Below are 27,746 nucleotides of genomic sequence, written 5' to 3'. Positions count from 1 at the left end.
TGTCTCTGTGTGTGTCACTGTGGGTGGGCGTGTCTCACCGTGAGTGGGCGTGCCTCACCGTGAGTGGGCGTGTCTCGCCGTGAGTGGGCGTGTCTCTGTGTGTGTCGCCGTGAGTGGGCGTGTCTCACCGTGAGTGGGCGTGTCTCACCGTGAGTGGGCGTGTCTCTGTGTGTGTCGCCGTGAGTGGGCGTGTCTCACCGTGAGTGGGCGTGCCTCACCGTGAGTGGGCGTGTCTCGCCGTGAGTGGGCGTGTCTCGCCGTGAGTGGGCGTGTCTCGCCGTGAGTGGGCGTGCCTCGCCGTGAGTGGGCGTGTCTCGCCGTGAGTGGGCGTGTCTCACCGTGAGTGGGCGTGTCTCTGTGTGTGTCACTGTGAGTGGGCGTGTCTCGCCGTGAGTGGGCGTGTCTCGCCGTGAGTGGGCGTGCCTCGCCGTGAGTGGGCGTGTCTCGCCGTGAGTGGGCGTGCCTCGCCGTGAGTGGGCGTGTCTCACCGTGAGTGGGCGTGTCTCTGTGTGTGTCACTGTAGGAGTTTTCGTTCCTGTGTCTCACGTCTCGAAGCTTCCCAGCGATGAGGACGGGGGGGAGGGGGAGGGGGACGGGGGGGAGGGGCCACGAGGGGGAGGCGCGGGGGATGGGGGAGGGGCTAGCCCCGCCCCCTGCGTGGAGCAGCCGCGGGTTGATGGGGGGGGGAGACCCCCCTCCAAGAGGGGGCGGGCACGTGACCGCCTACGTCACGGTGAGACGCGCAGTGACACACACACACACAGTGACACACACACCTACACACAGTGACATGCACAGTGACACACACAGTGACACACACACACAGTGACATGCACACCTACACACACACCTACACACACACCTACACACACACCTACACACACACCTACACACACAGTGACACACACACACAGTGACATGCACACACAGTGACACACACAGTGACATGCACACCTACACACGCACACCTACACACACACAGTGACACACACACACAGTGACACACACAGTTACACACACACAGTGACACGCACACCTACACACACACCTACACACACACAGTGACACACACACAGTGACACACACACACAGTGACACACACACCTACACACACAGTGACATGCACACAGTGACACACACACAGTGACACACACAGTGACACGCACACACAGTGACATGCACACCTACACACACACCTACACACACAGTGACACACACACACAGTGACACACACACACACACAGTGACATGCACACCTACACACACACCTACACACACACAGTGACACACACACACAGTGACACACACACACAGTGACACGCACACAGTGACACACACACACACAGTGACACACACACAGTGACACACACACACAGTGACATGCACACAGTGACACACACCTACACACACACCTACACACACAGTGACACACACACAGTGACACACACAGTGACATGCACACCTACACACACACCTACACACACAGTGACACACACACACAGTGACACACACACACACACAGTGACATGCACACCTACACACACACCTACACACACAGTGACACACACAGTGACACACACACACACAGTGACATTCACACCTACACACACACCTACACACACAGTGACACACACACACAGTGACACACACACCTACACACACAGTGACACACACACACAGTGACACACACACACCTACACACAGTGACACACACACAGTGACACACAACAACAACAACCGCCATTCGCCACTAAGTGGCGGTGACGTCACCACGACGCTTGTGCCAGGCCATGTGCACCCTGAGGCCACGTGAAGTGTCGAACGCCCGCTGGCAGGAGGTCATGGGGCAGACCCAGCAGGTGCCACGGGTCGACTGACCGAGATGACCGAGATGACTGGCTGATGCACCACCTGTGCCCCCTACTGTGCCAACTTGCTGTGCTTTAGCCACCCGGCGCTCCGCTCGTTGTTGTGAGCGTCGCTCCTCCGCCCTCCGTTGTTGTTGGAGGGCGACTGCCTCCAACTGCCCAGTAGCGTCCTTCACGAGCCTCCTCCACAGAGGCCGATCTTGACACCGCTGGTACCGGTCATCGGCAAGTCCACTCAGCTCCACGTCCTCCTGTACCACGTCACTCCATCTCTTCTCTAGCCCGTGCCGCGCCCGTTTAGCCCCCTCGATCCGGCCGAACAAAAGCTGCTTAGGCATGCGGTGGCTGGGCATGCGGGCTACATGACCCAGCCAACGCAGCCTTGCCTGCCGGAGGAGCTCACTGATGGGACTTTGCCCAGATCTTTCAAGGACTTGTGAGCTCCTCACACAATCCAGCCTGGTTAAACCCAGGATGGATCGTAGGCAGGCCAGCCTAAATGTTTCCAACCGGCGAAGATGCTCCACTAGGGGGGTCCACGTTTCGCAAGCGTAGAGAAGGGAGGGAATGACCGTGGCCGAGAAGACCTGAAGCTTCGTGCGGAGCGACAGACCAGGTAGCTTCCACACAGCGTTACGCAACCGATGAAAAGATATTGCCGCTCGACTGATTCGGAGTGAGACCTCTGCTGATAAACTGGAGCCGGTCATGAGCACACTGCCCAGGTATGGGAAACTCTCTACTCTCTCCACAACTGCCCCATCACCGATTGGGAGTTGTGGGGGCGGAGTGCCCGATGGTACAAAATACCCAGGCAGGTGCTTAGTTTTGGTGGGGCTGATGGTAAGGCCCCACCTCTTAGTGGCATACTCCAGTCTCAGCAGCAGCGTCTCCAACTCCTCTTCTGAATGAGCAGCTATTACCAAATCATCGGCATACATAACGTGGTTGACCAATAGGGAGCCATCCCTTGATCGCACCCGGGCGTCGATCAGCCTCCCATTATATCTGTACCAAATGGTAATTCCCCCGGTACAGCTATTGAAGGCTTCACGAACTACGCAGTCGAAATAGATGTTAAATAATGTGGGAGCCAGAGGACATCCCTGTCGCACCCCAAGGTGTACAGGGAAAGGCTCCGACTCCCGGCCACGTAGTTTTACCCGGGCCCGCTCACCATCATGAAGGTCCTTAATGATCGTGAGCAGAGGGTCAGGGACTCCGAAAGCACGAAGAACAACCCAGAGCCCAGTCCTACTGATGGTATCATAGGCCTTGACCAGGTCAATAAAGCAGAGATGTAGGTCTTTTTGGAATTCCCTACACCTCTGCTGTAGCAGATGGACAGAAAATATGGCATCTGTGCAGGACCGCCCTTTCCTGAAACCACATTGGGGCTCCGCAAGCCTCTCCTCAGCGTGCCTAGCAAGGCGATGTTGAATAATCCTTGCCAGGACCTTACCCGGCACACTGAGGAGTGAGATGCCCCTGTAGTTGTTACAGTCGGTACGGTCCCCCTTCTTAAAGAGGGGGACCACCAGGGCATCCTTCCAGTCCTGCGGAACCCGTCCAGTGGTCCAGACTGTTGTTATGATGTCATATAGGGCAGTCTGTGCACAAACGCCACCCTCCCTCAGCATTTCGCCTGGGAGATCATCTCTGCCCGGTGCCTTCCCTGGTCTCAGACTCCGGATCGCCCTCAGTACTTCCTCAACAGCTGGCACCTCAGCCAGCCACTCACAGGGGGTGACCTCTTCCAATATTTGAGGCACCGCAGCCTCAGCAGGGTTATCCCCACTTTGTGCCATGATGTTTTCCTGGCTGAGAGATTTTCCCTCCCCCAGGACCTCACAGAAATGCTCAGCAAATCTGCAAACCTGTTCCTGGGGGTTGGAGATTGGATCACCGTTTTTTCCCCTAATGATGGCAATAGGTGTGGCGCTGCAGGTTACTTTTTTGATGGAGTTAAAGAGCGATTTGTGATCGCGGGCCACTGAGGCAGACTCCATCTCCTCAGCAACTCGCGACCACCACCCATCCTTGCAGTGCCTCACGGCTCTCCAAAACCTCCGAGCGAAGGCTGCGGTAAGCCTCCTCATTCACCGACGTGGGATGCTGTAGGCGATGAGAGTGGGCCTGTCGCTTTTTCTCAGCCAGCTTGAACACCTCCTCTGTCAGCCAGGGTCTCTGGGGAGGTCTGGACCGCGTACCCAAAGCAGCCATTGCAGCTGCATGAGCCACAGTCCTAAACCATCTCGCCCATTCACCCTCGACATCAGGAGGAGTGGGGGACGATGCCAACCCCAGCCGCAAGCGATGATGAAATTCCCGCTTGCAACTTTCATCAGCTAGCTGAGACCAGGCCATCTTAGGTTTGAATGGGGTTCTGGGTGTACACCCACCACCGGAGTGGAAGAATGGCAGGCGCATCTTACAGATGACTAGTCGATGGTCAGAGGGCAGATCAGCTCCACGGTAGGTCCTGGTGTCAAGGACATGGGCTCGCATCCGCTGGTCCGTCACTATGTAGTCCAGCAGATGTTCTTGCTTGGACCCGGCATGCATCCATGATGTTGTGTGGATGCGTCGATGCCGGAACAGCGTGTTGGCAATTACAAGCCCATGGGCTGCACAAAAATCTAGGAGCCTCCTGCCGTTGTTATTGAGCTGATCTGGCCCATGCCTTCCAATCACTCCAGACCAGGTGCCAGCATCGTGACCAACTCGGGCATTGAAGTCACCCAACAAGATGACTCTGTCCCGAGTGGCCACTTTAGCCAGCACCTGTGACAGGAGGTCATAGAAGGCATCTGACTCATAGGCCTTGCCTGCATCCCTCCATGGATGTTCGTCTTCGGTGGGGGCATAAGTAACCACGACCACCACTCCTCGCCTCCGGTTGATGGGAAGGCGAGCCCACAGTAGCCTGGGGCTTACAGCTTCCCACACCTCACCGCCACACTCGCACGCCCCCTTCATTCTTTTGTTCAGAAGAAGAGCCACTCCCTGTTGTTTGGCAGTCTCCTGCCCCGAGTAGAGGACTGTCCACCCCTCATGGTGGCAGGAGCCAGAGCCGGTCCACCGGACCTCCCGAACGCCACAGAGATCCAGGCGGTACCGGTCCAGCTCCCGACAGAGGAGTGGCAGCCTCTCCACCGCAGTGAGCGTTCGGACATTCCACGTGGCCACACGAAGTGGCTTTTCGTTGTTTCTGGAGGAGCCCCGAGGGTGAAAATTCAATCTCCTGGCTCCGCCAAATGGGGTTTGGCCAGGAGACGTCACAGACGCCTGTCAACCCCAGATCCTCCAGCACCCACACACTCACCCACTCACTCACCCACATGCTCACCCACACGCTCACCCACACACTCACCCACACACTCACCCACACACTCACCCACTCGCTCACCCATACGCTCACCCACTCACCCACACACTCACCCACACACTCACCCACACGCTCACCCACACGCTCACACACACACTCACCCACACACTCACCCACACACTCACCCACTCGCTCACCCACACGCTCACCCACACGCTCACCCACACGCTCACCCACACACTCACCCACACACTCACCCACTCACCCACACACTTACCCACACACTCACTCACTCACCCACCCACTCACTCACCCACTCACTCACCCGCACGCTCACTCGCACACTTACCCACACACTCACCCACACACTCACCCACTCACTCACCCGCACGCTCACCCGCACACCAACCCACACGCTCACCCACACACTCACCCACACACTCACCCACTCACCCACACACTTACCCACACACTCACTCACTCACCCACCCACTCACTCACCCACTCACTCACCCGCACGCTCACTCGCACACTTACCCACACACTCACCCACACACTCACCCACTCACTCACCCGCACGCTCACCCGCACACCAACCCACACGCTCACCCTCATGCTCACCCATACGCTCACACACACACTCACCTACACACTCACCCGCACGCTCACCCACACGCTCACTCTGTGTCTCTCACCGTGTCTCTCCCCGTGTCTCTCCCCGTGTCTCTCCCCGTGTCTCTCTCACCGTCTCTCTCCGTGTCTCTCTCACCGTGTCTCCGTGTCTCCGTGTCTCTCTCTGTGTCTCTCTCACCGTCTCTCTCCGTGTCTCTCTCACCGTGTCTCCGTGTCTCCGTGTCTCTCTCTGTGTCTCTCTCACCGTCTCTCTCCGTGTCTCTCTCCCCGTGTCTCTCCCCGTGTCTCTCTCACCGTCTCTCTCCGTGTCTCTCTCACCGTGTCTCCGTGTCTCCGTGTCTCTCTCTGTGTCTCTCTCTATCTCTCCCCGTGTCTCTCCCCGTGTCTCTCTCACTGTGTCTCTCTCAGGCCTCAAGCGATGGGGTTCCGTCACCTCAGCGGTGTCTCCGTGTCTCCGCGTGGGTTGTCGTGTCTCCGTGTCTCCGTGTCTCTCTCTGTGTCTCTCTCTATCTCTCCCCGTGTCTCTCCCCGTGTCTCTCTCCGTGTCTCTCTCACTGTGTCTCTCCCAGGCCTCAAGCGATGGGGTTCCGTCACCTCAGCGGTGTCTCCGTGTCTCTCACCGTGTCTCTCACCGTGTCTCTCTCCGTGTCTCTCTCACCGTGTCTCTCTCCGTGTCTCTCTCACCGTGTCTCTTTCCGTGTCTCTCACCATGTCTCTCTCCCCGTGTCTCTCTCACAGTGTCTCTCACCGTGTCTCTCACCATGTCTCTCTCACCGTGTCTCTCTCACCGTGTCTCTCTCCGTGTCTCTCTCACCGTGTCTCTTTCCGTGTCTCTCACCATGTCTCTCTCCCCGTGTCTCTCTCACCGTGTCTCTTTCCGTGTCTCTCACTGTGTCTCCGTGTCTCCGTGTCTCACCCAGGCCTCAAGCGCTGGGGTTCCGTGAGCTCAGCCGTGTCTCTCACCGTGTCTCCGTGTCTCCGTGTCTCTCTCTGTGTCTCTCTCTATCTCTCCCCGTGTCTCTCACCGTGTCTCCGTGTCTCCGTGTCTCTCTCTGTGTCTCTCTCTATCTCTCCCCGTGTCTCTCCCCGTGTCTCTCTCCGTGTCTCTCTCACCGTGTCTCTCCCAGGCCTCAAGCGATGGGGTTCCGTCACCTCAGCGGTGTCTCCGTGTCTCCGCGTGGGTTGTCGTGTCTCCGTGTCTCTCTCCGTGTCTCTCTCTGTCTCTCACCGTGTCTCTCACCATGTCTTTCTCACCGTGTCTCTCACCATGTCTCTCTCACCGTGTCTCTCACCGTGTCTCTCACCATGTCTCTCTCACCGTGTCTCTTTCCGTGTCTCTCACCATGTCTCTCTCACCGTGTCTCTCTCCGTGTCTCTCACCGTGTCTCTCTCACCGTGTCTCTCTCCGTGTCTCTCTCACCGTGTCTCTTTCCGTGTCTCTCACCATGTCTCTCTCCCCGTGTCTCTCTCACCGTGTCTCTCACCGTGTCTCTCACCATGTCTCTCTCACCGTGTCTCTCTCACCGTGTCTCTCTCCGTGTCTCTCTCACCGTGTCTCTTTCCATGTCTCTCACCATGTCTCTCTCCCCGTGTCTCTCTCACCGTGTCTCTTTCCGTGTCTCTCACCATGTCTCTCTCACCGTGTCTCTCTCACCGTGTCTCTCCCCGTGTCTCTCTCACCGTGTCTCTCACCGTGTCTCTCACCATGTCTCTCTCACCGTGTCTCTTTCCGTGTCTCTCACCGTGTCTCTCTCACCGTGTCTCTCTCCGTGTCTCTCTCACCGTGTCTCTTTCCGTGTCTCTCACCATGTCTCTCTCCCCGTGTCTCTCTCACCGTGTCTATTTCCGTGTCTCTCACCATGTCTCTCTCCCCGTGTCTCTCTCACCGTGTCTCTCACCGTGTCTCTCACCATGTCTCTCTCACCGTGTCTCTTTCCGTGTCTCTCACCGTGTCTCTCTCACCGTGTCTCTCTCCGTGTCTCTCTCACCGTGTCTCTTTCCGTGTCTCTCACCGTGTCTCTCTCACCGTGTCTCTCTCCGTGTCTCTCTCACCGTGTCTCTTTCCGTGTCTCTCACCATGTCTCTCTCCCCGTGTCTCTCTCACCGTGTCTCTCACCGTGTCTCTCACCATGTCTCTCTCACCGTGTCTCTTTCCGTGTCTCTCACCGTGTCTCTCTCACCGTGTCTCTCTCCGTGTCTCTCTCACCGTGTCTCTTTCCGTGTCTCTCACCGTGTCTCTCTCACCGTGTCTCTCTCCGTGTCTCTCTCACCGTGTCTCTTTCCGTGTCTCTCTCCGTGTCTCTCTCACCGTGTCTCTCTCCGTGTCTCTCTCACCATGTCTCTCTCACCGTGTCTCTCACCGTGTCTCTCTCACCGTGTCTCTCTCCGTGTCTCTCTCACCGTGTCTCTTTCCGTGTCTCTCACCGTGTCTCTCTCACCGTGTCTCTCTCCGTGTCTCTCTCACCGTGTCTCTTTCCGTGTCTCTCTCCGTGTTTCTCTCACCGTGTCTCTCTCCGTGTCTCTCTCACCATGTCTCTCTCACCGTGTCTCTCACCGTGTCTCTCTCACCGTGTCTCTCTCCGTGTCTCTCTCACCGTGTCTCTTTCCGTGTCTCTCACCGTGTCTCTCTCACCGTGTCTCTCTCCGTGTCTCTCTCACCCTGTCTCTTTCCGTGTCTCTCACCGTGTTTCTCTCACCGTGTCTCTCTCCGTGTCTCTCTCACCGTGTCTCTTTCCGTGTCTCTCACCGTGTCTCTCTCACCGTGTCTCTCTCCGTGTCTCTCTCACCGTGTCTCTTTCCGTGTCTCTCACTGTGTCTCCGTGTCTCCGTGTCTCTCACTGTGTCTCTCTCCGTGTCTCTCTCCGTGTCTCCGTGTCTCACTGTGTCTCCGTGTCTCTCTCAGGCCTCAAGCGATGGGGCTCCGTGAGCTCAGCGGTGTCTCCGTGTCTCCGCGTGGGTTGCCGTGTCTCCGTGTCTCACTGTGTCTCCGTGTCTCTCAGGCCTCAAGCGCTGGGGTTCCGTGAGCTCAGCGGTGTCTCCGTGTCTCCGCGTGGGTTGCCGTGTCTCCGTGTCTCTCTCTGTCCCTCACTGTGTCTGTCTCCGTGTCTCACTGTGTCTCCGTGTCTCTCAGGCCTCAAGCGCTGGGGTTCCGTGAGCTCAGCGGTGTCTCCGTGTCTCCGCGTGGGTTGCCGTGTCTCCGTGTCTCACTGTGTCTCCGTGTCTCTCAGGCCTCAAGCGCTGGGGCTCCGTGAGCTCAGCGGTGTCTCCGTGTCTCCGCGTGGGTTGCCGTGTCTCCGTGTCTCTCTCACTGTGTCTCTCTCCGTGTCTCACTGTGTCTCTCCCAGGCCTCAAGCGCTGGGGCTCCGTGAGCTCAGCGGTGTCTCCGTGTCTCCGCGTGGGTTGCCGTGTCTCCGTGTCCCCCGGCAAGACGGGGACGGTGCGCTTCTACGGCAAGACCAGCCTGGCGCCCGGTCAGCCACAACAACAACAACAACACCAACAACAACAACCACAACCACCACAACCACAACCACCACCCCCACCACCCTCACCACCCCCACCACCCCCACCACCCTCACCACCCTCACCACCCCCACCACCCTCACCACCCTCACCACCCTCACCACCCCCACCACCCTCACCACCCTCACCACCCTCACCACCCCCACCACCCTCACCACCCCCACCACCCCCACCACCACCACCACCACCCTCACCACCCTCACCACCACCACCACCCTCACCACCCTCGCCACCCTCACCACCCCCACCACCCTCACCACCCTCACCACCCTCACCACCCCCACCACCCTCACCACCCTCACCACCCTCACCACCCCCACCACCACCACCACCACCCTCACCACCCTCACCACCCTCACCACCACCACCACCCTCACCACCCCCACCACCCCCACCACCACCACCACCACCCTCACCACCCTCACCACCCCCACCACCCCCAACACCACCACCACCACCCTCACCACCCTCACCACCCCCACCACCCTCACCACCCCCACCACCCCCACCACCCTCACCACCCTCACCACCCCCACCACCCTCACCACCCTCACCACCCCCACCACCCCCACCACCACCACCACCACCACCCTCACCACCCTCACCACCCCCACCACCCCCACCACCCTCACCACCCTCACCACCCTCACCACCCCCACCACCCTCACCACCCACACCACCCCCACCACCCTCACCACCCTCACCACCCTCACCACCCCCACCACCACCACCACCCTCACCACCCTCACCACCCTCACCACCCTCACCACCCTCACCACCACCCTCACCACCCTCACCACCACCACCCTCACCACCCTCACCACCACCCTCACCACCCCCACCACCCCCACCACCCCCACCACCCTCACCACCCTCACCACCCTCACCACCCCCACCACCCCCACCACCCTCACCACCCCCACCACCCTCACCACCCCCACCACCCCCACCACCCCCACCACCCTCACCACCCTCACCACCCCCACCACCCTCACCACCCCCACCACCCTCACCACCCTCACCACCCTCACCACCCTCACCACCCCCACCACCCTCACCACCCCCACCACCCTCACCACCCCCACCACCCTCACCACCCCCACCACCCTCACCACCCCCACCACCCCCACCACCCTCACCACCCCCACCACCCTCACCACCCCCACCACCCTCACCACCCTCACCACCCCCACCACCCTCACCACCCTCACCACCCTCACCACCCCCACCACCCCCACCACCCTCACCACCCTCACCACCCCCACCACCCCCACCACCCTCACCACCCTCACCACCCTCACCACCACCACCACCCTCACCACCCTCACCACCCCCACCACCACCACCACCCTCACCACCCTCACCACCCTCACCACCCTCACCACCCTCACCACCCCCACCACCCCCACCACCCTCACCACCCTCACCACCCTCACCACCCCCACCACCCCCACCACCCTCACCACCCCCACCACCCCCACCACCCTCACCACCCCCACCACCCTCACCACCCTCACCACCCTCACCACCCCCACCACCCCCACCACCCTCACCACCCCCACCACCCCCACCACCCTCACCACCCTCACCACCCCCACCACCACCACCACCCTCACCACCCTCACCACCCTCACCACCCTCACCACCCTCACCACCCCCACCTCCCTCACCACCCTCACCACCCCCACCACCCCCACCACCCCCACCACCCTCACCACCCTCACCACCCTCACCACCCCCACCACCCTCACCACCCCCACCACCCCCACCACCCCCACCACCCCCACCACCCTCACCACCTCACTGACTCTCCGCGTGAAGGTCGCTGGTGTGGAGTGGAGCTGGATGCCCCCGTCGATGAATCCGGCAAAGTTGCCGCTGACGCCGCCGGCAACTTTGCCGGGAACTTTGCCGGGAACTTTGCCGGGAACGCCGGTGCCGGGAACGTTGCCGGGAACGTTGCCGGAGCCGGTGAGCTGCAGGCACCTGAGCAGCAGCCCCAGCGGCGTCAGCACCACCGCTACTTCAGCTGTGCACCGGGGCGTGGAGTGTTCGTGCCGGCATCGCGTGTGCGCAGGTGAGGGTGGTGAGGGTGGTGAGGGTGGTGGGGGTGGTGAGGGTGGTGCGGGTGGTGAGGGTGGTGGGGGTGAGGGTGGTGAGGGTGGTGGTGGTGAGGGTGGTGAGGGTGGTGAGGGTGGTGGTGAGGGTGGTGAGGGTGGTGAGGGTGGTGAGGGTGGTGGGGGTGGTGAGGGTGGTGAGGGTGGTGGGGGTGGTGAGGGTGGTGAGGGTGGTGGGGGTGGTGAGGGTGGTGAGGGTGGTGAGGGTGGTGGGGGTGGTGAGGGTGGTGAGGGTGGTGGGGGTGGTGAGGGTGGTGAGGGTGGTGAGGGTGGTGGGGGTGAGGGTGGTGAGGGTGGTGGTGGTGAGGGTGGTGAGGGTGGTGGTGGTGAGGGTGGTGAGGGTGGTGAGGGTGGTGAGGGTGGTGAGGGTGGTGGGGGTGGTGAGGGTGGTGAGGGTGGTGGGGGTGGTGAGGGTGGTGAGGGTGGTGGGGGTGGTGAGGGTGGTGAGGGTGGTGGGGGTGGTGAGGGTGGTGAGGGTGGTGGGGGTGGTGAGGGTGGTGAGGGTGGTGAGGGTGGTGAGGGTGGTGGGGGTGGTGAGGGTGGTGAGGGTGGTGAGGGTGGTGAGGGTGGTGGGGGTGGTGAGGGTGGTGGTGGTGGTGAGGGTGGTGAGGGTGGTGAGGGTGGTGGGGGTGGTGAGGGTGGTGAGGGTGGTGGGGGTGGTGAGGGTGGTGAGGGTGGTGGGGGTGGTGAGGGTGGTGAGGGTGGTGAGGGTGGTGGGGGTGGTGAGGGTGGTGAGGGTGGTGGGGGTGGTGAGGGTGGTGAGGGTGGTGAGGGTGGTGGGGGTGAGGGTGGTGAGGGTGGTGGTGGTGAGGGTGGTGAGGGTGGTGGTGGTGAGGGTGGTGAGGGTGGTGAGGGTGGTGAGGGTGGTGAGGGTGGTGGGGGTGGTGAGGGTGGTGAGGGTGGTGGGGGTGGTGAGGGTGGTGAGGGTGGTGGGGGTGGTGAGGGTGGTGGGGGTGGTGAGGGTGGTGAGGGTGGTGGGGGTGGTGAGGGTGGTGAGGGTGGTGAGGGTGGTGAGGGTGGTGAGGGTGGTGGGGGTGGTGAGGGTGGTGAGGGTGGTGGGGGTGGTGGTGGTGGTGGGGGTGGTGGTGGTGATGGTGGGGGTGGTGGTGGTGGTGGTGGTGGTGGGGGTGGTGGTGGTGATAGTAGGGGTGGTGGTGGTGAGGGTGGTGGTGTTGGTGGTGGGGGTGGTGGCGGTGGTGGGAGTGGTGATGGTGATGGTGGGGGTGAGGGTGGTGGTGCTGATGGTGATGGTGGTTGTGCTACACACCACCACCATCAGTCCAGCAAAACAACCTCCTACCTAAATTTCGATTTGAAGCTTCTTTCGTGACTGCAGCAGCAGGGATTCATCTGCTTGGTTCTTTCGGTGAAGTCATCACGTAGTAATGGAAATAATAAAATAATAAAATAATAAAAATAATACAAATAATAAACTAATAAAAATTACACATTATAAAATAATAAAAATAAGAAAATAATAAAAATCTAAACAGTACAATTATAAAAATGAAACACAATAAAATTTCGATTTAAAGCTTTCGTGACTGCAGGGATTCATCTTCTTGGTTCTTTCGGTGAAGTCGTCACGTAGAAGGGAAACAATAAAATAATAAAAATAAAACATAAAATATTAATCGAACATTATTTTATTATGTTTTATTTTTATTATAAAAATAAAACATAATAAAATAATATTTTATTATGTTTTATTATAAAAAATAAACATCATAAAATATTATTTTATTACGTTTTATTTTTATTATTCACGTTCGAGGGAAATAATACAGTTTTATGGAATCCCACCTCGTAGTGGCAGTAAAATTTCGATTGAAAGCTTTTTAACCAAGAAGATGAATCCCTGCAGTCACGAAAGCTTGAAATCGAGAATTATTTTATGAAGTTTTATTTTTATTATTTTATTATTTCCCTTCTACGTGACGACTTTACCGAAAGAACCAAGAAGATGAATCCCTGCTGCAGTCACGAAAGCTTGAAATCGAGAATGATTTTATTATGTTTTATTTTTATTATTTTATTATTTCCCTTCTACGTGACTTCACCGAAAGAACCAAGAAGATGAATCCCTGCAGTCACGAAAGCTTGAAATCGAGAATTATTTTATTATGTTTAATTTTTATTATTTTATTATTTCCCTTCTACGTGACTTTACCGAAAGAACCAAGGAGATGAACCTCCTACCTCCTCGTGGTGCCGGACGGTCAACTCTGTCATGGGCAGCGCCGTGGGGTGGAGGGCCAATTCCGATTGGCCTCTCCCCTCATGGTGCCTGTGACCACCACAGCGGCCAAACGGGGGGCTCTGGACGGGTGCGAGAGGCTGGTAACACCTCCACCTTCAATTAGCTTACCGCTAAACCACGACGGAAAATTTTAATTAATGAGCTTGTGCCGGAGGCCCTGGGGGGACAGGCGTCTGTGACGTCTCCTGGCCAAACCCCATTTGGCGGAGCCAGGAGATTGAATCTTCGCCCTCGGGGCTCCTCCAGAAACAACGAAAAGCCACTTCGTGTGGCCACGTGGAATGTTCGAACGCTCACTGCGGAGGAGAGGCTGCCACTCCTCTGTCGGGAGCTGGACCGGTACCGCCTGGATCTCTGTGGCATTCAGGAGGTCCGGTGGACCGGTTCTGGCTCCTGCCACCATGAGGGGTGGACAGTCCTCTACTCGGGGCAGGAGACTGCCAAACAACAGGGTGTGGCTCTTCTTCTGAACAAAATAATGAAGGGGGCGTGGGAGCGTGGCGGTGAGGTGTGGGAAGCTGTAAGCCCCAGGCTACTGTGGGCTCGCCTTCCCATCAACCAGAGGTCGTGGTTACTTATGCCCCCACCGAAGACGAACATCCGTGGAGAGATGCAGGCAAGACCGATGAGTCAGATGCCTTCTATGACCTCCTGTCACAGGTGCTGGCTAAAGTGGCCACTCAGGACAGAGTCATCTTGTTGGGTGACTTCAATGCCCGAGTTGGTCATGATGCTGGCACCTGGTCTGGAGTGATTGGAAGGCATGGGCCAGATCAGCTCAATAACAACGGTAGGAGGCTGCTAGATTTTTGTGCAGCCCATGGGTTTGTGATTACCAACACGCTGTTCCAGCATCGGCGCATCCACACAACATCGTGGATGCATGCCGGGTCCAAGCAAGAACATCTGCTGGACTACATAGTGACGGACCAGCGGATGCGAGCCCATGTCCTTGACACCAGGACCTACCGTGGAGCTGATCTGCCCTCTGATCATCGACTAGTCATCTGTAAGATGCGCCTGCCATTCTTCCACTCCGGTGGTGGGTGTACACCCAGGATCCCATTCAACCCTAAGGTGGCCTGGTCTCAGCTAGCTGATGAAAGTTGCAAGCGGGAATTTAATCATTGCTTGCAGCTGGGGTTGGCATCGTCCCCCACTCCACCTGATGTCGAGGGTAAATGGGCGAGGTTTAAGACTGTGACTCATGCAGCTGCAATGGCTGCTTTGGGTACGTGGTCCAGACCTCCCCAGAGACCCTGTCTGACAGAGGAGGTGTTCAGGCTGGCTGAGAAAAAGCGACATGCCCAATCTCATCGGCTACAGCATCCCACGTCGGAGAATGAGGAGGGCTTACCGCAGCCTTCGCTCAGAGGTTCGGAGAGCCGTGAGGCGCTGCAAGGATGGGTGGTGGTCGCGGGTTGCTGAGGAGATGGAGTCTGCCTCAGTGGCCCGCGATCACAAATCGCTCTTTAACTCCATCAACAAAGTAACCTGCAGCGCCACACCTATTGCCATCATTAGGGGAAAAAACGCTGATCCAATCTGCTGAGGCTGCGATGCCCCAAATATTGGAGGAAGTCACCCCCTGTGAGTGGCTGGCTGAGGTGCCATCTGTTGAGGAAGTACTGAAGGTGATCCGGAGTCTGAGACCAGGAAAGGCACCGGGCAGAGATGATCTCCCAAGCGAAATGCTGAGGGAGGGTGGCGTTTGGGCACAGACTGCCCTACATGACATCATAACAACAGTCTGGACCACTGGACGGGTTCCGCAGGATTGGAAGGATGCCCTGGTGGTCCCCCTCTTTAAGAAGGGGGACCGCACAGACTGTAACAACTACAGGGGCATCTCACTCCTCAGTGTGAGGCCGGGAAAGGTCCTGGCAAGGATTATTCAACATCGCCTTGCTAGGCACGCTGAGGAGAGGCTTGCGGAGCCCCAATGCGGTTTCAGGAAAGGGCGGTCCTGCACAGACGCCGTATTTTCTGTCCGTCTGCTACAGCAGAGGTGTAGGGAATTCCAACAAGACCTACATCTCTGCTTTACTGACCTGGTCAAGGCCTATGATACCATCGCAACAACGAGCGGAGCGCCGGGTGGCTAAAGCGCAGCAAGTTGGCACAGTAGGGGGCACAGGTGGTGCATCAGCCAGTCATCTCGGTCATCTCGGTCAGTCGACCCGTGGCACCTGCAGGGTCTGCCCCGTGACCTCCTGCCAGCGGGCGTTCGACACTTCACGTGGCCTCAAGGTGCACATGGCCTGGCACAAGCGTCGTGGTGACGTCACCGCCACCGAGTGGAGAATGGCGGTTGTTGTTGTTGTTGTTGTGAGCACTTGGGCATCAGTTTGGGTATGTGGGTTGGGTAAGTTGGCGAGTGGGTGGGTGAGTGGGTGGGTGAGTGAGTGAGTGGGTGGGTGAGTGGGTGGGTGGGTGAGTGGGTGGGTGAGTGAGTGAGTGGGTGGGTGAGTGGGTGGGTGGGTGAGTGGGTGGGTGAGTGAGTGAGTGGGTGGGTGAGTGGGTGGGTGAGTGAGTGAGTGGGTGGGTGAGTGGGTGGGTGGGTGAGTGGGTGGGTGAGTGGGTGGGTGAGTGGGTGGGTGGGTGAGTGAGTGAGTGAGTGAGTGAGTGAGTGGGTGGGTGAGTGGGTGGGTTAGTGAGTGGGTGAGTGAGTGGGTGAGTGAGTGGGTGAGTGGGTGGGTGAGTGGGTGGGTGGGTGAGTGAGTGAGTGAGTGGGTGGGTGAGTGGGTGAGTGGGTGGGTGGGTGAGTGAGTGAGTGAGTGGGTGAGTGGGTGAGTGAGTGGGTGGGTGAGTGGGTGGGTGAGTGGGTGAGTGGGTGGGTGAGTGGGTTAGTGAGTGGGTGAGTGAGTGGGTGAGTGGGTGAGTGGGTGGGTGAGTGGGTGGGTGGGTGAGTGAGTGAGTGAGTGGGTGAGTGGGTGGGTGGGTGAGTAGGTGAGTGGGTGGGTGAGTGGGTTAGTGAGTGGGTGAGTGAGTGGGTGAGTGAGTGGGTGAGTGGGTGGGTGAGTGGGTGGGTGGGTGGGTGAGTGAGTGAGTGGGTGAGTGGGTGGGTGGGTGAGTGAGTGAGTGGGTGGGTGAGTGGGTGGGTGAGTGGGTGGGTGGGTGAGTGAGTGAGTGGGTGGGTGAGTGGGTGGGTTAGTGAGTGGGTGAGTGAGTGGGTGAGTGAGTGGGTGAGTGGGTGGGTGAGTGGGTGGGTGGGTGAGTGAGTGAGTGAGTGAGTGAGTGGGTGGGTGAGTGGGTGGGTGGGTGAGTGAGTGAGTGGGTGAGTGGGTGAGTGAGTGGGTGGGTGAGTGGGTGGGTGAGTAGGTGAGTGGGTGGGTGAGTGGGTTAGTGAGTGGGTGGGTGAGTAGGTGAGTGGGTGGGTGAGTGGGTTAGTGAGTGGGTGAGTGAGTGGGTGAGTGAGTGGGTGAGTGGGTGGGTGGGTGAGTGAGTGAGTGGGTGAGTGGGTGAGTGAGTGGGTGGGTGAGTGGGTGGGTGAGTAGGTGAGTGGGTGGGTGAGTGGGTTAGTGAGTGGGTGAGTGAGTGGGTGAGTGGGTGAGTGAGTAGGTGAGTGAGTGGGTGGGTGGGTGGGTGAGTGAGTAATTTCGGTCATCTCGGTCAGTCGACCCGTGGCACCTGCTGGGTCTGCCCCGTGACCTCCTGCCAGCGGGCGTTCGACACTTCACGTGGCAGCCTCAAGGTGCACTTGGCCTGGCACAAGCGTCGTGGTGACGTCACCGCCACTTAGTGGCGAGTGGCGGTTGTTGTTGTTGTTGATGCTACGCAGGTGAGGGGGTAGACACAGGTGATGCTGATGATGATGTTGATGGTTGCTGATGATGATGATGTTGCTGATGATGATGATGTTGATGATGATGTTGCTGATGATGTTGTTGACGTTGCTGCAGATGATGATGCTGATGATGATGTTGCTGATGCTGCTGCTGATGATGATGATGTTGCTGATGATGATGTTGATGTCACTGATGATGTTGCTGATGTTGATGATGATGATGTTGCTGCTGATGATGATGTTGCTGATGATGATGTTGATGATGATGATGATGCTGTTGCTGATGATGATGATGTTGATGATGATGATGTTACTGATGATGATGATGATGCTGCTGCTGCTGCTGATGATGATGATGTTGCTGATGATGATGTTGCTGATGATGATGATGATGTTGATGATGTTACTGATGATGTTACTGATGATGATGATGATGTTGTTGATGATGATGTTGTTGCTGATGATGATGATGTTGATGATGATGATGTTGCTGATGATGATGTTGATGTTGCTGCTGCTGCTGCTGATGATGTTGCTGATGATGATGTTACTGATGATGTTGCTGATGATGATGTTGATGTTGCTGCTGCTGCTGATGATGGTGTTGCTGATGATGATGATGTTGCTGATGATGATGTTGCTGATGATGATGTTGTTGCTGATGATGATGTTGATGATGATGTTGCTGATGATGATGTTGATGTTGCTGCTGCTGCTGATGATGTTGCTGATGATGATGTTACTGATGATGTTGCTGATGATGATGTTGATGTTGCTGCTGCTGCTGATGATGGTGTTGCTGATGATGATGATGATGTTGATGATGTTGCTGATGTTGATGTTGCTGCTGATGATGATGTTGCTGATGATGATGTTGATCTTCTTGGTTCTTTCGGTAAAGTCACGTAGAAGGGAAGTAATAAAATGATAAAAATAAAACATAATACAATTATTAGAAGGGAAGTAACAAGGGAAGTAATAAAATAATAAAAATCAAACAATAAAATACAATTCTCACGACGTTTCGGCCACAACGCAAGCAGCCGTCCTCAGGTGAAGACGGCTGCTTGCGTTGTGGCCGAAACGTCGTGAGAATTGTATTTTATTGTTTGATTTTTATTATTTTCAAATTGTATTTTATTGTTTTATTTTTATTATTTTAAAATTGTATTTTATTATGTTTTATTTTTATTATTTTATTACTTCCCTTGTTACTGATGACTTTACCGAAAGAACCAAGAAGATGAATCCCTGCAGTCACGAAAGAAGCTTTACATCGATGATGTTGATGTTGCTGCTGATGATGATGATGTTGTTGATGTTGCTGATGATGATGTTGTTGATGTTGCTGATGATGATGTTGTTGATGTTGCTGATGATGATGTTGTTGCTGCTGCTGATGATGATGTTGTTGATGTTGCTGATGATGATGTTGTTGATGTTGCTGATGATGATGATGTTGTTGATGTTGTTGATGATGATGTTGTTGATGTTGCTGATGATGATGTTGTTGATGTTGCTGATGATGATGTTGTTGATGTTGCTGATGATGTTGATGTTGCTGATGATGATGTTGTTGATGTTGCTGATGATGATGATGTTGCTGATGATGATGATGTTGCTGATGATGATGTTGTTGATGTTGCTGATGATGATGTTGTTGATGTTGCTGCGTAGACTGGATGACAACGCTCCACTCCGCATCCCCAGCGTGGCGGCCGCTGCCTTCACAGGTAAGGCGGGGCCTCCTCTAGGTTCACTCGGCCTGAAATAATGACGTGTGGTGTGTGTGGTAAGTGAGTGGGTGGGTGAGTGGGTGGGTGAGTGAGTGGGTGGGTAAGTGGATGAGTGGGTGGGTGAGTGGGTGAGTGGGTGGGTGGGTGGGTGAGTGGGTGGGTGAGTGGGTGGGTGAGTGAGTGGGTGGGTCAGTGGGTGGGTGGGTGAGTGGGTGGGTGAGTGAGTGGGTGGGTGAGTGAGTGGGTGGGTGGGTGGGTGAGTGGGTGGGTGGGTGAGTGAGTGGGTGGGTGAGTGAGTGGGTGGGTGGGTGAGTGAGTGGGTGGGTGGGTGAGTGAGTGGGTGGGTGAGTGAGTGGGTGGGTGGGTGAGTGGGTGGGTGGGTAAGTGGATGAATGAGTGGGTGAGTGGGTGGGTGGGTGGGTCAGTGGGTGGGTGGGTGAGTGGGTGGGTGGGTTGGTGAGTGGGTGGGTGGGTAAGTGGATGAGTGGGTGGGTGGGTAAGTGGATGAGTGGGTGGGTGAGTGAGTGGGTGGGTAGGTGAGTGGGTGGGTGGGTGGGTAAGTGGATGAGTGAGTGGGTGAGTGGGTGGGTGGGTGGGTCAGTGGGTGGGTGAGTGGGTGGGTGGGTGAGTGGGTGGGTGGGTGGGTGAGTGGGTGGGTGGGTCAGTGGGTGGGTGGGTGGGTCAGTGGGTGGGTGAGTGGGTGGGTGGGTGAGTGGGTGGGTGGGTGGGTGATTGGGTGGGTGGGTGGGTGAGTGGGTGGGTAAGTGGATGAGTGGGTGGGTGGGTGAGTGGGTGGGTGGGTGGGTGAGTGGGTGGGTGGGTGGGTGGGTGGGTGGGTGAGTGGGTGGGTGGGTGGGTGGGTGAGTGAGTGGGTGAGTGGGTGAGTGGGTGGGTGGGTGGGTGAGAGGGTGGGTGGGTGGGTGGGTGAGTGGGTGGGTGGGTGGGTGAGTGAGTGGGTGGGTGGGTGGGTGAGTGGGTGGGTGAGTGGGTGAGTGGGTGGGTGGGTGGGTGAGAGGGTGGGTGGGTGAGTGGGTGAGTGGGTGGGTGGGTGGGTGAGTGGGTGGGTGAGTGGGTGGGTGGGTGGGTGGGTGGGTGAGTGGGTGGGTGGGTGGGTGGGTGGGTGAGTGGGTGGGTGGGTGGGTGGGTGAGTGGGTGGGTGGGTGGGTGAGTCAGGAGTAGTAGTGTATAGTGTAGTGTAGTAGTGTATAGTGTAGTGTAGTAGTGTATAGTGTAGTGTAGTGGTGTATAGTGTAGTAGTGTATAGTGTAGTGTAGTAGTGTATAGTGTAGTAGTGTATAGTGTAGTAGTGTATAGTGTAGTAGTGTATAGTGTAGTAGTGTATAGTGTAGTGTAGTAGTGTATAGTGTAGTGTATAGTGTAGTGTATAGTGTAGTAGTGTATAGTGTAGTAGTGTATAGTGTAGTGTAGTAGTGTATAGTGTAGTAGTGTGTAGTGTAGTAGTGTAGTGTAGTAGTGTATAGTGTAGTGTATAGTGTAGTAGTGTATAGTGTAGTAGTGTATAGTGTAGTGTAGTAGTGTATAGTGTAGTGTATAGTGTAGTGTAGTAGTGTATAGTGTAGTAGTGTATATTGTAGTAGTGTATAGTGTAGTAGTGTATAGTGTAGTAGTGTATAGTGTAGTAGTGTATAGTGTAGTGTAGTAGTTTAGTAGTGTATAGTGTAGTAGTGTATAGTGTAGTGTAGTAGTGTATATTGTAGTGTAGTAGTGTATAGTATAGTGTAGTGTATAGTTTAGTGTAGTAGTGTATAGTGTAGTGTATAGTGTAGTAGTGTATAGTGTAGTGTAGTAGTGTATAGTGTAGTAGTGTATAGTGTAGTGTAGTAGTGTATAGTGTAGTGTAGTAGTGTATAGTGTAGTAGTGTATAGTGTAGTGTAGTAGTGTATAATGTAGTGTATAGTGTAGTGTAGTAGTGTATAATGTAGTGTATAGTGTAGTGTAGTAGTGTAGTAGTGTAAAGTGTAGTAGTGTATAGTGTAGTGTATAGTGTAGTGTATAGTATAGTGTATAGTGTAGTAGTGTATAGTGTAGTGTAGTAGTGTATAGTGTATAATGTAGTGTATAGTGTAGTGTAGTGTATAGTGTAGTGTATAGTGTAGTAGTGTATAGTGTAGTGTAGTAGTGTATAGTGTAGTGTAGTGGTGTGTAGTGTATAGTGTATAGTGTAGTGTATAGTGTAGTGTAGTAGTGCTTAGCTCTACGCTGCGCTACGAACCCGGTGACCCGAGTTCGATTCCCACTCACGGCCAACACCAGTGACGATTATCTGAACCGGTCCTGGAACCTCCCCTAGGTCGACTCAGCCTCAAATGTGTTACCTGGTGCAGTGTGTGTAGTGAACATCGCTAGCACTGGGGAGACAAAGGCGGCCGGGCGTGGTGCTGGCCTCCCACCCCCTCGTGTGCCACATTGCAGGCACTATGAGACGTCTCCTTTACCAGTGGCAAAATATTGTGATAGGTTTTTACCCTTTCAATTGGTACAAAAACTGACACCTTTATACGAGGCATCATGTTTGCAATAACCACAACACAAGCAGTCAAAATGCAAACAAAACGAAACAACTCTGATGATGATAATGATATGCACTGTCCTTGAAGTTGATTGGTCCACACCCGAGACAGCTTTCCTTAGAGCCTAGTCTCACATGGTCCTTGAAGTTGATTGGTCCACACCCGAGACAGCTTTCCTTAGAGCCTAGTCTCACATGGTTCTTGAAGTTGATTGGTCCACACCCGAGACAGCTTTTCTTAGAGCCTAGTCTCACACGGTCCTTGAAGTTGATTGGTCCACACCCGAGACAGCTTTCCTTAGAGCCTAGTCTCACATGGTTCTTGAAGTTGATTGGTCCACACCCGAGACAGCTTTCCTTAGAGCCTAGTCTCACATGGTCCTTGAAGTTGATTGGTCCACACCCGAGACAGCTTTCCTTAGAGCCTAGTCTCACTTGGTCCTTGAAGTTGATTGGTCCACACCCGAGACAGCTTTCCTTAGAGCCTAGTCTCACATGGTTCTTGAAGTTGATTGGTCCACACCCGAGACAGCTTTTCTTAGAGCCTAGTCTCACACGGTCCTTGAAGTTGATTGGTCCACACCCGAGACAGCTTTCCTTAGAGCCTAGTCTCACATGGTTCTTGAAGTTGATTGGTCCACACCCGAGACAGCTTTCCTTAGAGCCTAGTCTCACATGGTCCTTGAAGTTGATTGGTCCACACCCGAGACAGCTTTTCTTAGAGCCTAGTCTCACACGGTCCTTGAAGTTGATTGGTCCACACCCGAGACAGCTTTCCTTAGAGCCTAGTCTCACATGGTCCTTGAAGTTGATTGGTCCACACCCGAGACAGCTTTTCTTAGAGCCTAGTCTCACACGGTCCTTGAAGTTGATTGGTCCACACCCGAGACAGCTTTCCTTAGAGCCTAGTCTCACATGGTCCTTGAAGTTGATTGGTCCACACCCGAGACAGCTTTCCTTAGAGCCTAGTCTCACATGGTCCTTGAAGTTGATTGGTCCACACCCGAGACAGCTTTCCTTAGAGCCTAGTCTCACATGGTCCTTGAAGTTGATTGGTCCACACCCGAGACAGCTTTCCTTAGAGCCTAGTCTCACATGGTCCTTGAAGTTGATTGGTCCACACCCGAGACAGCTTTCCTTAGAGCCTAGTCTCACATGGTCCTTGAAGTTGATTGGTCCACACCCGAGACAGCTTTCCTTAGAGCCTAGTCTCACATGGTCCTTGAAGTTGATTGGTCCACACCCGAGACAGCTTTTCTTAGAGCCTAGTCTCACATGGTCCTTGAAGTTGATTGGTCCACACCCGAGACAGCTTTCCTTAGAGCCTAGTCTCACATGGTCCTTGAAGTTGATTGGTCCACACCCGAGACAGCTTTTCTTAGAGCCTAGTCTCACATGGTGTTGGACCAGATGACGCCAAAAGGCGTACGGTTTTTATTCTTTTTTGTTTGCATTGTGACTGCTTGTGTTGTGGTTATTGCAAACATGATGCCTTGTATAAAGGTGTCAGTTTTGTACCAGTTGAAAGGGTAAAAACCTATCACCACATTGCAGGCCTCAATCATTTCTCGCTACTGACAGAACTTGCCCCAACTTCACTGCTAGAGGCTACCTAGGGTAGCTTTGTCTGTGTGTGTATCATAGGCGGTGCTGCGACTTGCCACTGACAGCACTTGCCCCTACAGCCCTGCTAGAGGCTACACGGGGGAGCTTTGCCTGAGTGTGTGTGTGTGTGTCTCTGTAGGGCGTCCGTGTCTGATACATTTGGATGGAAAATCACCGAAAGAACTCACTTCGAAAAGCCCGATGGGCAGGTAAACTAACTACTCACTCACTCACTCACCCACTCACTCACCCACTCACCCACTCACCCACTCACTCACTCACTCACTCACCCACTCACCCACTCACTCACCCACCCACTCACTCACTCACCCACCCACTCACTCACCCACTCACCCAATCACCCACTCACTCACCCACCCACCCACCCACTCACTCACCCACTGACCCAATCACCCACTCACCCAATCACCCACTCACTCACCCACTCACCCAATCACCCACTCACCCAATCACCCACTCACTCACCCACTCACCCAATCACCCACTCACCCAATCACCCACTCACCCAATCACCCACTCACTCACCCACTCACTCACCCACCCACTCACTCAACCACTCACCCACCCACTCACCCACCCACTCACCCACCCACCCACTCACTCACCCACCAACTCACTCAATCACCCACCCACTCACTCGCTCACCCACTCACCCACCCACTCATTCACCCACTCACTCACTCACTCACTCATTCACCCACCCACTCACCCACCAACCCAAACACCCACTCACTCACCCACCCACCCACTCACCCACTCACTCACCCACCCACTCACTCACTCACTCACCCACTCACCCACTCAACCACTCACCCACCCACTCACCGACTCACTCACTCAACCACTCACCCACCCAATCATCCACCCACTCACCCACTCACCCACTCACTCACTCATCCACCCACTCACTCGCTCACCCACTCACCCACCCACCCACTCACTCACCCACTCACTCACTCATTCACCCACCCACCCACTCACCCACCCACCCACTCACCCACCCACCCACCCATCCACTCACTGACCCATCCACCCACTCACTCACCCACCCACCCACCCACCCACTCATCCACCCACTCACCCACTCAACCACTCACCCACCCACTCACCCACTCACTCACCCACTCACTCACCCATTCACTCACTCACTCACTCACCCACCCACTCACTCACTCACTCACCCACTCAACCACTCACCCACCCACTCACCCACTCACTCACTCAACCACTCACCCACCCAATCATCCACTCACCCACCCACCCACTCACTCACTCACCCACTCACTCACTCACTCACCCACTCACACACCCACTCACCTACTCACCCACTCACCCACTCACCCACCCACCCACCCACTCACTCACTCACCCACCCACCCACCCACCCACCCACTCACCCACCCACCCAATCACCCACCCACACACTCACTCACTCACCCACTCACCCACCCACCCACTCACTCACCCACCCACTCACCCACTCACTCACTCACCCACTCACCCACTCACTCACCCACTCACCCACCCACTCACCCACCCACCCACCCACTCACCCACTCACCCATCCACCCACTCACCCACTCAACCACTCACCCACCCACTCACCCACCCACTCACCCACCCACTCATCCACCCACTCACCCACCCACCCACTCATCCACCCACTCATCCACCCACCCACTCATCCACCCACTCACCCACTCACCCACCCACTCACCCACCCACCCACCCACTCATCCACCCACTCACCCACTCAACCACTCACCCACTCACCCACCCACTCACCCACTCACTCATCCACTCACTCACCCACCCACCCACCCACTCACTCATTCACCCACCCACTCACTCACTCACCCACCCACTCACCCACCCACCCACCCACCCACTCACCCACCCACCCACCCACTCACTCACCCACCCACTCACCCACCCACCCACTCACTCACCCACCCACTCACCCACCAACCCACCCACTCATCCACCCACTCACCCACCCACTCAACCACTCACCCACCCACTCACCCACTCACTCATCCACTCACCCACCCACCCACCCACCCACTCACTCACTCACTCATTCACTCACCCACCCACTCACCCACCCACCCACTCATCCACCCACTCACTCATTCACCCACCCACTCACCCACCCACCCACTCATCCACCCACTCAACCACTCACCCACCCACTCACCCACTCACTCACCCACTCACTCACCCACCCACCCACCCACCCACTCACTCACTCACTCACCCACCCACTCACTCACTCACTCACTCACTCACTCACCCACCCACCCACCCACCCACCCACCCAATCACCCACCCAATCACCCACCCACTCACCCACCCACTCACCCACCCACCCACTCATCCACCCACTCACCCACTCAACCACTCACCCACCCACTCACCCACTCACTCACCCACTCACTCACTCACCCACCCACCCACCCACCCACTCACTCACTCACCCACCCACCCACTCACTCACTCACTCACCCACCCACCCACCCACCCACCCACCCACTCACTCACTCACCCACCCACCCACCCACCCACCCACTCACCCACCCAATCACCCACCCAATCACCCACCCACTCACTCACCTACTCACCCACCCACCCACTCACTCACCCACCCACCCACCCACCCACTTACCCACTCACTCACCCACTCACCCACTCACTCACTCACCCACCCACCCACTCACTCACCCACCCACCCACCCACTTACCCACTCACTCACCCACTCACCCACTCACTCACTCACCCACCCACTCACCCACTCACCCACCCACCCACCCACTCACTCACCCACCCACCCACTCACCCACCTACCCACCCACCCACTCACCTGCCCGTCTGTGTGCAATGCTCGGTGCACCTAGGCTGGCACCTTGCTGATCCATCGCAGTGTTTGCTGTCAATTTCCAGACTCCTGTTCTGCTGCTGGTTTCCGTGGATGGTCAAAGGAAAAGTGGAGACTTGAAAACATTCCCAGAAGATAAGAAGAAAAGCATACAACATTCCCAGGAAACATTCCCAGACAATTCCTACAAAAAATTCCCGGAAAAAAACTTTTCCTAAAAAAGTTCCCGGAAAGAAATTCGAAAAAAAAAATATTCACGTGAAAAAATCCGCCAAAAAAATCCCGGGAAAAAATCCCAGAAAAAAGTCCCAGAAAAAAATTCCCACAAAAAAATCCCGGGAGAAAAAAATAACAGAAAAAAAGTCCCGGAAAGAAATCCCAGGAAAATAAGTCCCAGAAAAAAAGTCCCGGAAAGAAATCCCCCCAAAAAAATCCCGACAAAAAAAATTCCCAGAAAAAGTCCCGGAAAAATATCGGGAAAAAATCACCCCCCAAAAAATTCCCAAGAAAACAAATCCTAACAAAAGAATTCCCACGAAAAAAAAATCCACTGAAGGAATTCCGATAAAAAAATCACGAACAAAAATTTCCCAGCAGGGTCCTTCCCCCACTTTGCCCCCACGATGTTTTCAGGGCTGAGGGATTTCCTCTCCCCGTAGACCTCACGGAAATGCTCAGCAAACCTGCGAACCTGTTCCTGGTGGGTCGGAGATCGGATCGCCGTTCTATCCCCTAAGGATCACCGTTCTTTCCCTTAAGGATCACCGTTCTATCCCTTAAGGATCACCGTTCTTTCCCTTAAGGATCACCGTTCTTTCCCTTAAGGATCACCGTTCTTTCCCTTAAGGATCACCGTTCTTTCCCCTAAGGATCACCGTTCTTTCCCTTAAGGATCACCGTTCTTTCCCTTAAGGATCACCGTTCTGTCCCCTAAGGATCACCGTTCTTTCCCTTAAGGATCATCGTTCTTTCTCTTAAGAATCATCGTTCTTTCCCTTAAGGATCATTGTTCTTTCCCTTAAGGATCATCGTTCTTTCTCTTAAGGATCATCGTTCTTTCCCTTAAGGATCACCGTTCTTTCTCTTAAGGATCATCGTTCTTTCTCTTAAGGATCATCGTTCTTTCCCTTAAGGATCATCGTTCTTTCTCTTAAGGATCACCGTTCTTTCCCTTAAGGATCATCGTTCTTTCCCTTAAGGATCATCGTTCTTTCTCTTAAGGATCATCGTTCTTTCTCTTAAGAATCATCGTTCTTTCCCTTAAGGATCATCGTTCTTTCTCTTAAGGATCACCGTTCTTTCCCTTAAGGATCATCGTTCTTTCTCTTAAGGATCATCGTTCTTTCTCTTAAGAATCATCGTTCTTTCCCTTAAGGATCATCGTTCTATCCCCTAAGAATCACCGTTCTTTCCCGTAAGGATCACCGTTCTATCCCCTAAGGAACACCATTCTTTCCCTTAA

At 55.4% G+C, this 27,746-nt stretch overlaps 1 protein-coding gene across 1 annotated transcript; it reads left to right on the top strand.

The window, feature by feature from the left end:
* Positions 1-555: 555 nt before the first annotated feature.
* LOC144954963 (uncharacterized) lies at positions 556-26,542 on the top strand (the record flags this gene model as incomplete). The annotated part of the gene is made up of 6 exons (XM_078885332.1): positions 556-733; positions 9,057-9,299; positions 11,173-11,428; positions 19,193-19,248; positions 23,527-23,596; positions 26,350-26,542. Coding segments are annotated over 6 exons (858 nt in total), but the record flags the coding sequence as incomplete, so codon positions are not given.
* Between the last annotated feature and the right edge of the window lie 1,204 nt (positions 26,543-27,746).

Source organism: Lampetra fluviatilis, unplaced genomic scaffold (assembly GCF_964198595.1).
Source record: "Lampetra fluviatilis unplaced genomic scaffold, kcLamFluv1.1 SCAFFOLD_467, whole genome shotgun sequence".
In the NCBI taxonomy this organism is placed as follows: Eukaryota; Metazoa; Chordata; class Hyperoartia; order Petromyzontiformes; family Petromyzontidae; genus Lampetra; species Lampetra fluviatilis.
This window is presented reverse-complemented; position numbering and strand designations above follow the sequence as displayed.